Raw genomic sequence first — 17,121 nt, forward strand, 5'->3', positions numbered from 1 at the left:
CTTCTTCTTATCTCCTCCTGCATCAGATCCGACCAAAGTTGTTCCCAATCTGGCAATTTTTCTCTTCCATTTACCAAGTCTTGGTAGCTATGCCAGCTCTTAGGAAGACCGAGGAGCGCAAGACTCACCATGTAATCATTGGTTGTCGTGATCCCTACACTTCCAAGCTCATCCCTGTAGGTGGTGAGCTTGTTCAAATATGTAGAGATCATGTCACCCTTTTCACACTTGATTTTCTGAAGCTTGTCTTTCAACGCCAACTTCCTCTGATCGTTGTTGTTTTGATATAGATCTTTCAATGTTTTCCACATCGAAAACAATGTCTCCTTCCCATGGAGATTCGAGACTATGTGGCCTCAAACTCCTTCCAAAAGGATTCTCCTTGCTCTATCCACACATTTCTTCCATTCTGCCAATTCTGTAGCATTAGCCGTTGTCAGCTTGGGGACTTCTTGATCAATGAATTCCTTTAGACCATTATCCTCTAATACTGCTTCCTTGCGATCCTTCCAGGCTATATAATTCGAGCTACCATCAAGGGCATACTCGAGTCTTAAACCGTCGAACGCCACTGGTGAAATTGATATGTGATAAGAACTCGATTTCTATATTCATGAACCTCAAACTTCAAACTTCTCCCTTCTTGTATACTGTTCTCTCTTTTGATCACCTTTGCTCTGATACCATGTAGAATTTCGCACTGTAGATCAACAGATTATGTAATATATTAAAGCAAAATATAAGATCTACTTCTACAACAAACTTTGCGGAAGCTTAATCGAATATGAGAAAGATCAAATAGAACACATATAACTGAGAATGAGAAAGCAATCGCGCATGAACACAGAAGAATACTCTGGGGAAAGCCTCAGCCTAAAACCCCAATCTCTGTAATATCATACAAGTGGAAATATCTTCAGATTACAAAAAGCTTCAGCTCACAATCCATCCAGCTCTTAGCACAATTGAACAATACATCTCACTCACTGAATAGACACAGCATATGCCTTCCCTCAGCCCTCCAAGCCTCCTATTTCCTTGCGCAGTTTCTCTTGGGGTCCAACGCTGCCACCTATGTGAATTAGCCTCATCACACAACCATCAAACTCAAAAGTAACTGCGCAATCTCCAAGGAATGAATTCCTTCTACATGCAAGAGATATCCTCCAAGGAATATTCCTGCAACTAATAGTACATTGTTCCATCACCTGATCTCAACTGGGTCTCTGACTAAACTGACATGCATGAGTTATTTATGAGAAAATATTCAGTTATCTGAAGTGCAGCAATTACACGCGTGCATGCATTAACTAACTAAACTCACAATCAGTTCCACAAACTGTTGGAACTAATATAACTGGACTTAACTCAGATAACTGAGTAACTAATTACAACTCAAAGTACAACTCATCCTGATCTCCTTTAATCAAGGGATAACTTCCTCAATCAATGGAGAAACTATTGCATGTCTTTACATAGACTTCATGTTTGATTTCCTACAACTAATTAACTCAAGATGAATTAATTAATTATTTTACAAATAGCTGCTAAGATCAAATTTGAATTTTACTTCTCAATTTTAGTTCAGGGACTAACTAAAATTAAAAGGTATCCCGAAATGCTCTTTATAGCAGTGCTATTTTTAGCATTTCTTGCTGCTATTTTCAACACCCGTGACCTCCTGATCGGCGAGGCACTTAACAACGGGGACTTGACCAATGGAGCTAACCCTTAGGGCTAAGTAGGTCTTATTCTATTTGTTATACATTTTGGACGATTTTCTTGCATATTTTCTTTTCATTTATCTAAAATTTAATAGAAATTCGTTGGAATTACAGGTTTGAATTGTTAACAAAACACAATCCAAGTGCCCCATGAATTTTCCAGGGTATTGGATCTATAGATGCAATCAAAAACCCATTTTAAATAACAAAGTTGATCTAGATTTCATCCCAAAAAACTCCTTGGTTTTCAGCTAAAAACTCCAAAACATATAATTATTAAAAGACACCATTAATTAATACCTATAATTATTGTCCATGGGGTCTTAGACTCCTTGATGTGAAGTCACAGGTTTAATTCCCCACCCCGATCAAGGTGGTATATTGGACATGATGAAATTTTAGTCTAACCAAGATTACAAATTGGTCTATCGGACCTATAATTTTCTTAGTTTTTAATTGTCTGGCTTCTCGTCTTTCTTGGCGAGATTGATGTTGTAGCTTTCTTTTTTTTCTCTACGGTTTGCCAACTTCCTTTATCTTGCATCTCCTTCATCTCTTCTAGTTCTTGGGACATTGGTGTATTAGCTTCGCGATCTATTGTGTTCGACCTTTTGAAGAGAGTTGGAGAAGAATTTTGGTATAGGAAATCTGTTTTGCTGTTAAATGAAGATTTATTTTGTGCAGTATTCAAATCCTTATAACTGTTGATGCTTGAGGGGTTGTCGAGTTCAATTTTTTGTTGTTGGGCAGGGCTTTCTCCCTGCTTGTCTTGAGAATTGTTTCTTTCTTGCCCGATTTCTTGTGATTCAGAGTTTTCTCTAGTGTATTCTTCTTTGATGCCAGTGTAGTGTTCTTTTTGTGCTCCTTCCCACCATGTAGATCTATGGTGGTTTTTTCTAGCAAAATTTTTCTGGGAGTCTTTTGGGCAATTTTTGGCTAGATGGTCTGTCTTAAAGTAGGATCAACATCGAAAGAGGACACTTTCATAATCGAGTTTTTGGTTCCACACATAGTCTTTACTTATTAGGTTTATTTCCGCTGGGAATCCGGTGCTGAAATCCATTTCCACACAAATGCGTGCATAGGTGGTTCTGGCATATTCCTCTGTTTCTGGGCACCTGCAGTAAACTTTTCCAATTGCATTTCCAAAGGTTTTTAGCGATGAGAGATTTCAGAGATGCAAGGGTAGGCTTGGCAATCTCACCCAAACTGGTGCCGAAGTTATGACTACTGTTGAGGGATCAAATGATGGGTTCTATGGCTTCATGAATAGGCCTGAGTTTTCCCAAAACCAAGGGCCAGAATCTAGAATATATTGTTTGCTTTCAGGATTTTCAAAATCTACTATAAAGAAACCCCTAGCACAAGGGTAGATATTAATTTCATCAGAAATGACAGGCTTCCATACCTCTGAGATCGAATTGTGGAGAGTTGTTAGCCACGGCCAAAAACCATTGAACTGGCAGATTAAGGCACTTTCAGAAAACTTCAAAGCCTCATTGAGTGAGGCCTAGACCACTTGGACAGTGGGAGCTGGGGCTTCACTGATGATATGGGCAGCGGCTTTCCCTCTGGAAGCGGACGGAACTGAGCCAACAACTATTTTAGCGAAGCAGAGAGCCATATTTTACTTCCATAGAGTCCTTACATCCACAGGATCTGCGGAAGAGATCTGGAATGTTGAAAAACCAGAAAAGATTTGTGAGAAATCTGCGAAAAACCATAAAAGATCAAGAAACCGGAAGAAATCTATGAGAGATCTGTGTCCTCCACACATTCTGCTAGAAATATTGTATGGTGAAGACCTGAGAATGCTGGAACAGTAGCAAATATTTGACCCGCAGACCATGAAAACGCTGAAACAATAGCAAATATTGAACCGAAGCAGCATTCGGCCCTAGAACCCAGCAAATATTATAACAGTATTAAGCATAAAATACATTAACCATGAATATTACGTTATAATTATTGATGAAAAATTAGAAAAAATATCTATAACATAACAGCGTTAAGCATAAAATACATTAGCCATGAATATTACTTTATTTATATAACCTAATAAGGTAATAGGTACATCGTTTGGATATTAATCTCTTCTTTTTTTTATTCATCTCAGTTTGTTAACATTTCTTCATTTGCAATGTTTGGAGCTTTATTTTATTTTATTTTATTTTTATTTTTTAATTTAAAATTAATAATGTTAAAATTATAATTATTGAATAATTAAAAGTTTTATTTTATCTTTATTTTTTATTAAAATTATAATTATTGAATATTTTTTAATATTGTTTGAGAATGGGATAATTAAGAAAATTTTAAATTAAACTGATTAAATTAATCTTAGATATATTTAGCATATTTAAAATCATTAAAATAATTAGATCTTTAACAAATTTTATATTAGATCCATCTTAATATCGGATCAAGCACCGAGAGGGATCAAATTTATGGAAGTACAAACTTTTCCTCAAATTTTGCACTCAAAAAATAAGTTAAAATTTGATCCTCTCAACGCTTGATAAATCCAGTGTTAAGATAAATGTAGACTAGTTTACTAACAACTCACCTTAATCTTAAATATAAATTACATTTAATTAAAAATCCTTAAAATCGGAAGCTTACTCTCGTTCTCTTTGTTGGTTCATTTCCCACCTCAACGAGCAGCCTCGCTTCTTTTCCAAAGAGTCTCCTCAGGCTCCCTTGTCATCCGTCCGTCTTCCCACTGGTTTGAGCCGTGCCTCTCTTCCTCTTTATTCAAAGAAAGGCTCTTCTATTATTATTCCTCCCTGTTTTTTTCTTACAAAACTATGTAATAAATATGCAAATAGATGTAGCAATTAAACTAATGCCAGAAAAGCTTCACTCTGTCGTTGAATAGATTTATTGAAGGTCATACAAGAAAGGCAAAGGCTAACCAGCTTGTCATAGGGCATTAAATGCCCAGTTACATGCATACTCAAAAACAAAATAACACACTGCTTTTATTTTATAACAAAATAACACACTGCTTTTATTTTCTATTTATCTAGCCACCGTGGAAGTGTGTTATTTTGTTATAAAGATCCCAACGGTTGGGAGAGAGATTTAAATTGACGTCAGCTGACCTTGTGTATCAATGCACATGAGCGGTTAAAAGTGAGGGATTCAGAGGTCAGAGGGTAATGTCACAAGTGTCGGAGACGAGCGAAATTGTAGCCTTATTAGACAATGTTTTTGAAAATGGATAAACCGGAGCCAACCGTGGGGAGCCAACGGTGAGGAAACGGTAGGGAAAGACTTTGGAGCCCAAACCACTGTAATCAACCTGAAGCCACATACATCAAAGTCCTCTGACCAAACCATACTGCACTATTAAGATGGCTATAATTCTTATGTTATACTTCCTTTCTTGTAGTGTTCAGGGTTATGCTGTGGTAATGCTGAAGTTTTATAAGTAAGTGTTTGGTGTGTTTTCTTTTACGCGTAGTTATTTTTACTAAATCATATTTTGTTTGGAAAATAGTGGGAATTTAAATAAGATTATGATAAAATTTGATAGAAATTTTGAGAAATTTAAATTACAGCTATAAAATTCTAAAATTTAACGAAAAAATTTTTGAGAAATTTAAATTGTAATTATAAAATTACAAAATTTTAACCGTCCTAAAGTCTTATGGTACTAAATCTATTTCCTTCTTAAAATCAATTCAAACACAATCAAAAAAACACGGCCCTGTCTATTTGCGTGTACTCTTTCAAAAATGTCACAAATAAAAAAATGAGAGAATAGGATAAAAGATAGGGATGGGGAGAATGCGGAGGAATAAAGAAATTACAGAATGTTTGACAAAATTGGTAAAAACTCTGCTTGACAAGCCTATGACGCACAGCTCCAGAAGAACTTGTATAGAATCCTGTGGTTTGTAACATGAAATAAACGAAATCTTCTTTATGAGATTAATCAATTTTTCCTTGTGAAGGCAGCGTGGCAAAACAGTTTGAACAGCTGCACTTAAATGTGATTTCTTGAAAGCCACCTGAAGCATTGACTTTTGGGCTGTGTTCTATAATAAAATAATCGTTGAAACACCAAGTAATGCATTGCGAAATGTTCAGGGGTGGGCAGGGATGGAGGCAGAATCTGGTTCACTTTGATAAAATAGTTGTCCTCATTTAAGGATACGCGAGTTTAGTAAAATGATGGTAAACCAAAGTTAAAAAAAGTTTGCCCGATAGATTGGTCCCTTGGGTCACAGGCCTATAGCCATAGTTTAGCTTTAGTTTATCTGTTATATGTTGGGAAGGCTTTGTCAGTATTTTTTTCTGTTTAATTTATTTAAAATTTAGTAAGAATTTGTTGGAATCATAAGTTTAAAGTTTGCATTGTGAACTTTCCACAATTTTAGTGTCTCACGGTTTTTTAGGGTGCCAATTTTAGCCAATGAAAATCAATACTTGACCAAAAATATTGTTGGATTTCGACCAAAACTTATAATAGTTAGACAACACCCCAACTAAAACTTATAATAGTTAGACAATTTCCCAGTCAACAACACCCCAGCCAAAACTTATAATAGTTAGACAATACCCCAGCTGACAACACCCCAGCCGATATGTTAACATTCACTGCTTTCATAGGTGGCATAGGATCTTCATGTAACTCTTATGTCTATCCACTGTAACTCTTCTGTGTATGTGTTATAACTCTAGTTGCACTGAAAAGGGCTCTCCAACTCAATATGGAAAAGATGTATGGAAAAGATGTTGTAATATCTTATTTTTATTTGAAATAATATAAATAAACCGTCTATAAATGATCAACCGATGATCAACCACAAGCTGTGAAATAACGAACTCTATCTACTAAGTTCCAATCTTGCCCATGTTGTTAGGAAGCAGGAAGAAGCAGTGCTCTGGATTATTATTTTATCATCTACCAAGCTAATATAACATTTCCACTCCATGTAATTTCACCACATAGCAGTGCCAAGTGACTAGTAAATTTTAACTCCAGAGCAAGGTAACTGGAATAATCATTGCAGTGATTTGGATAGTATTGACATTGCATTTTGCTAATAAATTCATATTCAACGAAATTATGTACAAGTAGCTTGTTTATAAACAATAAAAAGCATGCTTAATCCTTTTGTAATATCATGTCTAGAATGTTTGGTTTTCTGACGACAAAATGACAGTAAATGGCAATGCTTTACGATCATACAGCTGGTCAGAAAAATAATTTCAAACAAGCCATTACAGCTGCACGGCAGCTTATTCTAAATACCCATACATCATAATTCATCTACTTTTAAGCAGCATACATTCACCAATCAATTGGAGGGTTGTTTCTGAACATCTTCCAAGGGACGGAACCAGGCCTGTTGCTCGAGGACAGATTCATCACTCTTTTCCCGAGAGTGGTGACGATCTCCACCTGCCCAGCCTTGTTCCTCCACAGGACCAAACACTCCTGTCCTAGGATGAGGTAACCACCACTTATCAGACTTAGGTTGAATCACATCCTCTGGAACCCTGGTCAGACGAGCACCTTCATCTTCATTTTTCTCGTATACAGATGAATGTACATATCGTCTGCAAAAACACCAAATGAGCAATCAATTTATTGCATGTCTTCAAAATGACTGCAGATAGACTCTTTCTGATCAATTCTATTATACCTTCAGTATTAGAAGAAGGCCTGGAAAATGGGACAACAATTTTGCATAAAGGAAAGAAACCTAAAGCCCTCTGGGAAAGTGGTCTGCTAATCTACAGATTAAAAGAATTTATTATTAGGGAAGCTCTTTGCTGAAGGAGGATGGCTAACTCTAGCAGTTAAAGTTTAGGTGCACCATGTTTTCTAGTGATGCTTGAATCCTGCAATTACTTTTCAGAGTGCACCTCCACAGATTTCTTTGACACTACGGCACATTCTAACTTCTTCTAGACAGTCAAATACAAAATCATTTACAAGCTATGGGACTTAAAATTCTTCTTAGCAGCTACAACAATTTTCGTACCACTCCTCTCAGAGTAATCCTGGACGATGTAGAGCAGGAAGAGCGTCATTCTTTCCATCTTCTCATCATTTCTTGCTTTCCTTTGGGCTAGGGCATGGAACCAATAATTGAGCAAACTGGTATGCTCTAGGTTCCTAATCAGATTGCCAGTGAAGAGGGGTGTTGACAGTTTGAAGGTGCTGGGAATATCCAAGCTCATTATACTGGATGGTTGGTTCTGTTAGCTTTCAAACTATGGGCTTACAGACTGTAATGGAGGTAGTTCCTACATGGAAAGGGAGGTTGTTAGAGGCCTCGTTTAAGCATGTTTTTGGAGAACTAAATACTATGGCAAATAAGCAGTCGAAGGATGAGCTGAATGAGCCATTTGGTATTTTGTGACTGGTGTAAGTGAAGGACGGGATTCATTCTGAGCTCCCTCCTAGTGTTTTCTGGTGAATGGTTTGAGGCTTCCTTTCTTGATGATAGCATTTCTTACAAGTCTGCTCGTGTAGATGGTTACTGTGATCTTTTCAGATCTGGAATGATGACTTATTGATTCAATATTTTTAAAAGTCTATATAATATGTGGTGGGCAGGACATTTATATTTCAATTAGCAGAAAAATTAGAAGCTTTTTATTCCTGAGCCCACAGCCCACAGATTCAGTACTGATGCTAATAGCATGTGAGTTGCGAAATTTAATACCAATTTCTATCTAGAAATATAATATTACGTTTTTTTGCTTGGAAAATAAAACATTTTCGATGCAATTGGAAAATTTCGAAGCCATGTGGAATCCTAGGCAATTATATTCTATCACTTCTCCCAACATTGGGAAAGTTACAATGCAACCTCAGCATGAATGCATTCTACGAAAAATAAAAGGACAGAGGCATGTTCTGTCTCTGGAAACGCATCAGCCTTACTAACCCCAATACAAGGGTTTCTTCTTTATAGGACCTAAAGACAAGCCTACATGCAAAGTTAACAGACAGACATGACTAGGAGAATGACTCAACAAAGTTAAAGAATAAGAGTTAAATTCGAAAGTTAATTTGGAAAAATAAGTTATTGAAACATCATTCAAAATATTTTTTAAATAATCAATAATGTGAAAATTTACAATGTCTATATAATTATAACTTATTTGAATGTCAAAATATATCTTGTACTAAACGATACTACCCAGTTCAATAAACCTTGGAGTAAGGACAGGCCTGTTGATTCTGCACTGCGATTATCACGAAAAACAACCAGATGAGTGATTTTTAAAGACGACTTAAGACTCACCTTGACGAATGAGTCCGAGCCATGTTAGCTATTCAGCGTGACTCGGATCCTAGAGTTGAATCAACTTATTTTCTTTAAAATGAAAAATCAAAGTTTGGGAGTCGACTCAGATTTGGATGATGGTAACACCAACTACATCATGCATTGCCACAATTTTGTCCTGATAACCACTGGTCAAGCCGGTGAAAATCAAGCACTAAGAGACTCTATGGCAGCAGTCCACATTCAATAACACATCAAAGCCTCAACAACTTAAGGGCCATCTACCATCCCAACTTCCCCTCATAGGACCTCATCTAAGAATCTAAGATCCCCTGGTAGGGCCTCATTTGAGATACGTAAAGCTACTCCAAAATTACGAAGATCCTATCCATCTTGCAGACCTACCCTCATAAGAAGCTAAACTCATATGACACTTAAAATGATACTAAAAATTCCAAGTCTTCCAACCTGCCCCCGGGGCCAGGGGTATTGGTTGGCTGCTGAAGTTGACAGAGAATTTTGCCATCCACTGGAGTTTCCGATTTCCCTGTGTTTACGTCTACCCCTATTTCCATATTTTTTGAGAAAAAAAATTGTCAAAATTCTACAAATTTGACACCTAGGTAGACAAGGCCTTTCGAAAAAAGTAGAGTAGCTATCCTTCGGATTTGGTGCCTAAGTCACAGGAAATTTGCTTTATACAGTGCTCAAGTACTTCACAAAAAAACAAGTAACTTCGGACCAAATTGGGAAAGTTTTTCAGGGTGAACACTTAATAGACTATCTCAAGACTAAAATCATAACCAACACAACAATCGTACGAAGGCAGGAACCCTTCTTAGCATTTCAATTTGGATTGACACCTAGTAGTCCAGCCACAGGCCTCTTCCGGGAGACCTGAAGTTCCAAGTAATTTACAAGTTACAATCAACGAAAGGAGTTTGCTGGGTGGACAGAACAGCCACAACTTATTTGGCTCAATTTCCTTTCCTTTTGCCTAGTGCCCACATGAAATCTGCAGAAAGGGTAACAGGGAAAACAAAAAATTTACAGAATCAAGACCGCTTGCTGGTATTGGTAAATTCCACTTGGAATAAAAACCAGTGATCTGCCTAAACGTTTTTGACAAGCAGAACAAAAAGAGGCCACTCTTCTTTCTCTGGAAAGGCGAGAGGGCCTGTTTTGTTCGAAAAAAGCATGCAGTCAAATGGCAAGCAGTTTAAATCAACAACCACTGCTCTGGTTTTACTGTCAGTCCATTTAGGGATGACAATAGAAAAACCAGACTTACAACCTGATGAGTTCCTTCCATTCTATAGACTTAGAGCTTTATGAGTTCATGACATTCTATGGAGTCTGGGCTTCATGATATTCCATGGACTAATTGCACTGAAAGAATTGAGGTGCATTCCACAGTCAAGATGGGGATGATCCATCAAATAGATATGATGGTGAATGTAAGCTATCGTCTATTGAATCTAACAAGTGCATTGGGTGTATCGAATATGAACACTAAGACAAACCCGCCTATACCCAAATCTGATGCATACCTCAAGGTTGTGAAGTTCACGTGAAATTAACAGAGAGGGTAACAGAAAACAAAAATTAACCCCCAAACAATTACAAAAGCAAGATCACTTGCTAGTGTTGGTCTATTCCAACGATGATCTATCGAATCTGTGTATGATGAATGTATGTTGTGGTGTATTGAATTTAAAAAATAGATTGGGTGTATTGAATATGATATCAAATCTTTGTATGATGAATGTATGTTATGGTGTATTGAATATGATCTCTAACATCTTTGTATGATGAATGTATGTTATGGTGTATTGAATCTGAAAGGTACATTGAATATGGACACTAACACAGAACCACTTACTGATACACACCCGAAGGTTGTGAAGTCCACATAAAATCAACCGAAAGGGTAACAGAAAACAAAAACTTGCAAAAGCAGGATTACTTGCTAGCGTTGGGAATACACCTAGTAGATTCTCTAAAGGTTTTCGACAATATCAACAAAGAGGCCACTCATTTCTGCCAAGTAAACAAAAGAGGCCACACATCTTTCGCTGTAGAGGTGTCAGAACTTGGGTAGGTGAGGTAGATTCTACAGTCCAAGTGAAACTGGGAGAGATCCATCAAGTCAGTGGAAGATATATGTATGTAATCAAGTATGGAATATGGCCACTAGCAAAGGTCCATCGAAACCCAAATATGATAGGGAGGCCGAGATTGCGAAGTTGAAAGTGCATTTCGCAAGGTTGCATTGAATATTCTCGAAACTCCATATATGCAAATCTAAACCTCCTCGAGGCGCATATCGAAGCTGGGTTTAGATGTGTATATGCATATCACAAAAGCCCAAGTGGAAATGGCAGTGAACCATCAAATCGTATGCATGTAACGGTGCATTGAATATGGACACTAATTCAAGCCCATCTAAACCAAAGCTACGCAAATCTGATACGCATTTCTAGGTTGTGAACCACAAAATTGCATATCCCAAGGTGCAACCTCGACCTCATCAAGACTCATACAATAGCTGGATTTAAATGTTTCTGTGCTTAATCACAAATATCTCACTTCTATGTAAAACAAAATTTGTGATGGCAAATTCTGTCATGTAATTGGCACATTAAAATGTAACACATTTCTCCTTTTCAGAAAGGAAAGGATAAAGAAAATTGCACCTCGAAAGAGGAATGCAGTGTCTCATAAGCCCGCGGACCTGGATCAGCAATCTCCCTCTTATCTGTAAGCCGACTGCCATGTAATTCTCTGTAATCCTCTTTCCCTTTTCCTCAAATCTGAGAAGCTTTGTTTGCACTAATTCAGTACTCAATCCCCTCGATTCTCATCATATTTATAGGCCCCAACTCATGTGAAGTAGATGGATAGAGCCAACTACCTTTCCCATATCTACAATCTGCATCTACCCACACCTAAAAGAAAGAAATGGAGTGTACCATTTGTTTGAACGGAGGGTCCCAACGACTGGATACATGACGTGTTTGTGGGTCCAGCATGCCATATTGCTTTGAGGGACCCCACAAAAAGGATACCCATGGTGACCTGACTGGTTTCTGTAGAATATTCCTACCATGCAAACCGATGCATTGCTTTGGATCTCTTTACCTGTATTTTTTTAACCTGAACAAGCCAGAAATCTTATCCCAAAGAAAAAATAATAATAGTGCCGATCTCCCCATTCCAAAAGGCGCATTGTAACCAGCCTGCAAATTTGCTTCAAAGATCATAGAAATTTGATAAGATTTTGATCAAATTTTGTAGGGATTTTTGTAAATCTAGATTATAGCAATCAAACTTAGTCAAACTTTAAGATTTTAAGTGTATCAAATATCTTTCATAATATTAATCCATTTCCACAATAAAAACATGATTCAAACCCTATTACTAAAAAAAATTAAAACACTTTTTTAACTATTTTCCACCTATCCCACTACAAACCATTCCAAAATAACCAGTACAAACCATGTACTGCATGCAAGTTCACCAGATGAATCATATTCCAAAATACCCAGTCCAAACTATGTACTGCCTGCAAGCTCACCAGATGAATAAAGTGAAAATGATTAGATTGGACTGGTTTCTTGTTGGTTTGACAACGAACTTGGTCAAACAGTTTTGTAACCGATTTAGTTTTTAGTTACGGTTAGTTTAGTTATATGTAACGGTAGCTGTTCATAGGTTATATTGAATACCATGTAATGAAATCATCATCGAATACACAGATATACATTTCAGTTTCATTTTTTTCTTGGTCTTCTCTTTCTCATTCTTGCTGTTCGTTCTTTCTTTCTCTGCTCTAAAAACAAGATTTCTTTCAATATTTTTTTAATTAGGCTGCCAAATTTGAACGGCGGGTGTAGATGATAAAGCTGTGAGAATGATTAGATTAGACTGGTTTCTTTCAATATTTTTTAATTAGGCTGCCAAATTTGAACGGCGGGTGTAGATGATAAAGCTGTCTCAGATGTTTGTCTGCAAGTCAAAGCAGTGGGTTGGTATGAGGCCACATTAATAATGGTTAAAATCAAAAGGAGCGAAGAAAATTAATATGGCTCATTGATGGGAAAGAAAGAAATGATTAGAAATTTGGTGTTCACTGTTTTATATTTGGGAGTTTTTAGTAAAATTTTGGGCAATATATTGTGGAGTTTTTAGTAAAATTTGGGGAAATAATTTTGAGGAAGGATCATGAATTTTTGTTATAGAAAATACTTTCTATGTATAAATTATTCAATTAAAAAAAAAATATTTACATTTTGTAAATTTTATAATTCAAATTTAATTTTATAAATAAAAAATAAAGCGTTGATGCTTAATTATTAATGCAATTATCCTCTAAATTGCTTTTAATGTTTGCCATTTCGTATTAAATCATATTTATCTTAATGAGGGCGTGAAACTCTCATCAATAAATTCGTTAACGCAGTTATCCTCTAAATTGTTTTTAACGTTGTCATTCCGTATTAAATCATATTTATCTTAATGAGCGCGAGAAACTCTCGTCAATAATTTTATATTTAATGAATAGTTATTGATCATTAAAAAGGATTTTAAAATAGTATTTAAAATGGACAAACTCTCCCAATGACGCGGGTCAAACCAGTTATCTAAATAAAAAATATTTAACTGGCCGATTCTCTCGGGGAGAGATGGAATTTGGTAAAGAAATTGTCCATTATTAGTTAAGAGTTTCCTATTATCTTCCAGGATTATTTTTATTTTTATTTTTATTTCGCGGGGGGAGGGTGGTGGTAAACGTTGAAATTGGTATTATGAAATTGACGAAATTATTGAATTTGGTAATTTTTTATTAGTATTTTTATTTTTATTTTGGGTTTTTTTTAAAGTTGAAATTGGTATTATGAAGTTGACAAAATTATTGAATTTGAACATTTTAATTTTTATTTTTAGTTGTGTTTTGGAGATAAAAGTTGTATTTAGTATTATAAAGGTGATGAAATATTGAATTTGATTTTTTTATTAGTATTTTTTATGTTTATTTTTAATTGGGTGGTAAACTTTGAAATTGGTATTATGAAGTTGACGAAATTATTGTATTTGATAGATGGTTTTATTTTGATATTTTATTTTTATTGAATAAATTTATAAAATTTTAAATAATATGATTATTTATTATTATTTGATGATGATGATGATGATTTGGTTTATCTGACCTAAAGAAATAAATTATTTATTTTGATTTAAGATTTTATTTCTATTCTCAAAAAGCTTGGAGAGAAGCCTCTCGAGTTCACTATAATTTTGACACTGTAAAAGGCTAGGAAGGACAGTATTGTAACAAAGATTGTGAAACTGAGATCTAATGTGGTTGTACACGGGGCACTATTTATTTATTGTATTATTATATTTTATGATTAAAAAATTGTATATAATTGTAATAAGATATTTTCGATATAAATTATGTTAAAATTTATAATGTTTTTAAATTTCAACACAGTTTATAATTAGATTAGTTATATATATTAAATATCTAGTAAATGTTGATAGACATCAATTTATAGTAAGTATTACTAGCAATTGTGCCAAAAGGTGCAAAGAGACGTAGTTGCTAAATTGAAAAAAAACCAAATATTTTGGTTTCAAATAATAATAGTCATATTAAATTTAGTATTTTAGAGTTGTTTTTTTCTTTTGGTAATTATATGGATAGTGGATCATCCAACTGAAAAAGAACACATGCAACATAGAGAAAAAGATATTTTGAAATTTCCAAAGTCTACATTTTTTTTTTTATTGTTTCAATGAATCTTTACATAGGAAAGCATAATGCCTTTGTCATATCTCTAGCAAAAAATTTCAAAATCTTATCTTAGCATACAGTTAAATGGTCATGTAGAGAAACACAATGGCGAAGTCATCTTTAAACAAATTTATGAGAACTATGTCACAAGAAGTAGCAAAAAAATGTTTTCTATTTGTTGATAAGAGAATTCAAATGTCAAAAATAGCCAACTACTCGCAAATAAAAAAAAGTAGCTAGAAATATACTTTTGTTCCTTACGAGCACTCAATGAATTCTCTTAATGACTCATAGCCATAGAAGAAGATTACAGTAGTAGCAGTTCATATCAAAAAAGTTAAAAAGTTAAATATTTAAGTTAATAAGTAGCCTTTTAGCAATTTTCTACCTCTTGAGTGTTAAACCGGGACTAAAAAGATTTAAGCCAACAAATGGCCTATTGAAAAATCTCTGCTTAATAATAGTCTCATCCAACGGCTCCCCCACCTCTTTTAAAATTTTTATAGTAATGTATGATACCTGCCATACTCTGGAATTGGTCTATCTCCTCGACATACAAGAATCAAATTTGGTGTCATATAGCCATATGTTTTTTTTTGTACATTGTCTTCTCACTCATTTCCCCATACAAGCTTGAAGAAGCATATATCAATTCCAGACAATATATTAGTTCCTAATAAGAGTATCTATGTAAAAGATACCAGAACAAGCTTTCACCTGTGGCATGCCAAATAATCAAGTGATCTACTTAGACTTCTTTATAAGTTTAGTTGAAGAAGTTGCAGTGAACTAACCAAATGCAATGTATCCTTTGTACTCCAAAAATCAAACATAGATTAGCTTTAAAAATAATATATTATCAAAGTTCTGAGGGTCTTGAGTGAGGAAAATTGAACTGTGACTTGGGATGTATAAAGGAAAGATACCTAGCATGAGAATTCACTACTTGGCATCTATTGTAACGGCTACAACAACCCTCCAAAATTTTGGATCACATGCAAATTTTGGAGCCTACCTTAGATCCTGTGATCGATCGTTCCTTGGTCACTTGTTGGTAAGTTGATGATCTCAAGCTCCCCTCCTTGATCTTAAGAGTTGTTCATGTTCTCATCTTTATGCAGCATGTGTCATCTTTGGGCATAAGGATTGTTGTTTGTCATGCAAAGGGAATGTTGTTTTTCTTCAAGGGAAATCTTCTGCATATTAGTTGTTTTCACTACATAGACATGTTTCACGTGTTACTTCTGTAGCCTTCTTCTGCTCGGTGCTTTTCTATGCCACTTCACGCGCTGCCTTTTCCTCAGCTGTTGTTGTTTCCTTCCGCCTTTCCTCGGCCAATTTTGTGACACTCAGCTTGGCATCTTCCTTCTTCTTCTGCATTGCCACCTTCTCAAGTTCTACAAGATCTGGGGCGCACCATTCCAGAGGCCATGTCTCCAAGACAGTAAAAATGGCATCATCAGTGGCTACAAAAGGTAACTTCGTCCACTGCTTCGCTGGATCCTTACATGCCCTAATAAAAATGTTGTGCATATCAGCTTTAAAGTCTGCAAAACTCTGCAAACTGTTGTACACCGTGGGCGACAGGTGTGGCTTCTGGTTGATCCACATCCAGATGTTCATCTCCATGAGCACCTAGAAGATTTTGGTGTCACGTATTCTTTTCGCATCCTTCGTGGCCCAGAGCGAAGCGTACTTCGCGGCCTCTGGTAAATCTCTGTCAATTGGGGGGAATTGACTGTCCTCCAGCAGTTCCCTCGCTATGAGCACTATGGATAGCAATAGCCATGCATAGTGGAAGTTTTTACCCTGCTCCTGGTGTTATAGACATTTTTGTGCCTTACAGCATAGAGCATGAAATGTCAATAATCTAAGGGATCCAAAGTCCCTAAACAAGTTGTTCTTACCCTTAGAGGAACAAGGTCAGCAAACCACAGCACTACAGTTCAGTTCTCCACTGAAAAACACTCAAAAACAGGTCAGTTTTGGATCATTGCAGCTGCTCCACTAGGCATCTGTGCTGCATAGCAGGTACAACAAAGGCTACCTACGTTGCATAGCAGGTAGAACAAAGGCTACCTGCGTTGGGCGTACTTGGACATGTGGAGGAATCTATTTCTCAAAGTGCCAGTGTCCAGGAAGCTTCCAAAAAGACACTTGATCATAAGATTCGCCTAATGATGAGTTAAGAGCTTCTAAAACTCCAAGTGGAAGACAGAAACTCCAAGTGAAGAACTGAAGAACAACTGGAGTTGAAGAGGACAACAAGTCACACATCAAGCTGACTTATCTTCACTCCAAAACTCTATATAAGGGTCTCATCCCATGGGATCTGGAGGGCGGAATT

At 36.0% G+C, this 17,121-nt stretch overlaps 1 protein-coding gene across 1 annotated transcript; it reads right to left on the reverse strand.

Annotated features, from left to right (window-relative positions):
* Positions 1 to 6,814: 6,814 nt before the first annotated feature.
* On the reverse strand, positions 6,815 to 11,878 carry LOC149211381 (late embryogenesis abundant protein At5g17165-like). Its single transcript, XM_089391487.1, has 2 exons — positions 11,674 to 11,878; positions 6,815 to 7,295 (listed from the first exon to the last, which is right to left on the reverse strand). Exons 1-2 carry the CDS (start codon positions 11,751 to 11,753, stop codon positions 7,034 to 7,036), a joined length of 342 nt encoding a protein of 113 aa, XP_089247613.1. The 5' UTR covers positions 11,754 to 11,878; the 3' UTR covers positions 6,815 to 7,033.
* Positions 11,879 to 17,121: the final 5,243 nt, after the last annotated feature.

Source organism: Pinus tabuliformis, chromosome 1_1 (assembly GCF_031772625.1).
Source record: "Pinus tabuliformis cultivar Carrire ecotype Pingquan chromosome 1_1, CPIR1, whole genome shotgun sequence".
Classification (NCBI taxonomy): Eukaryota; Viridiplantae; Streptophyta; class Pinopsida; order Pinales; family Pinaceae; genus Pinus; species Pinus tabuliformis.

What these genes read in the sequence shown, in the direction of transcription:
- LOC149211381 (XM_089391487.1), bottom strand. Translation starts at nt 11,753, where the DNA reads ATGGCAGTCGGCTTACAGATAAGAGGGAGATTGCTGATCCAGGTCCGC. An exon ending in CACTGCATTCCTCTTTCGAG is followed by an intron (nt 7,296 to 11,673) that starts GTGCAATTTTCT and finishes GTGTTTTTGCAG; the next exon opens with ACGATATGTACATTCATCTG.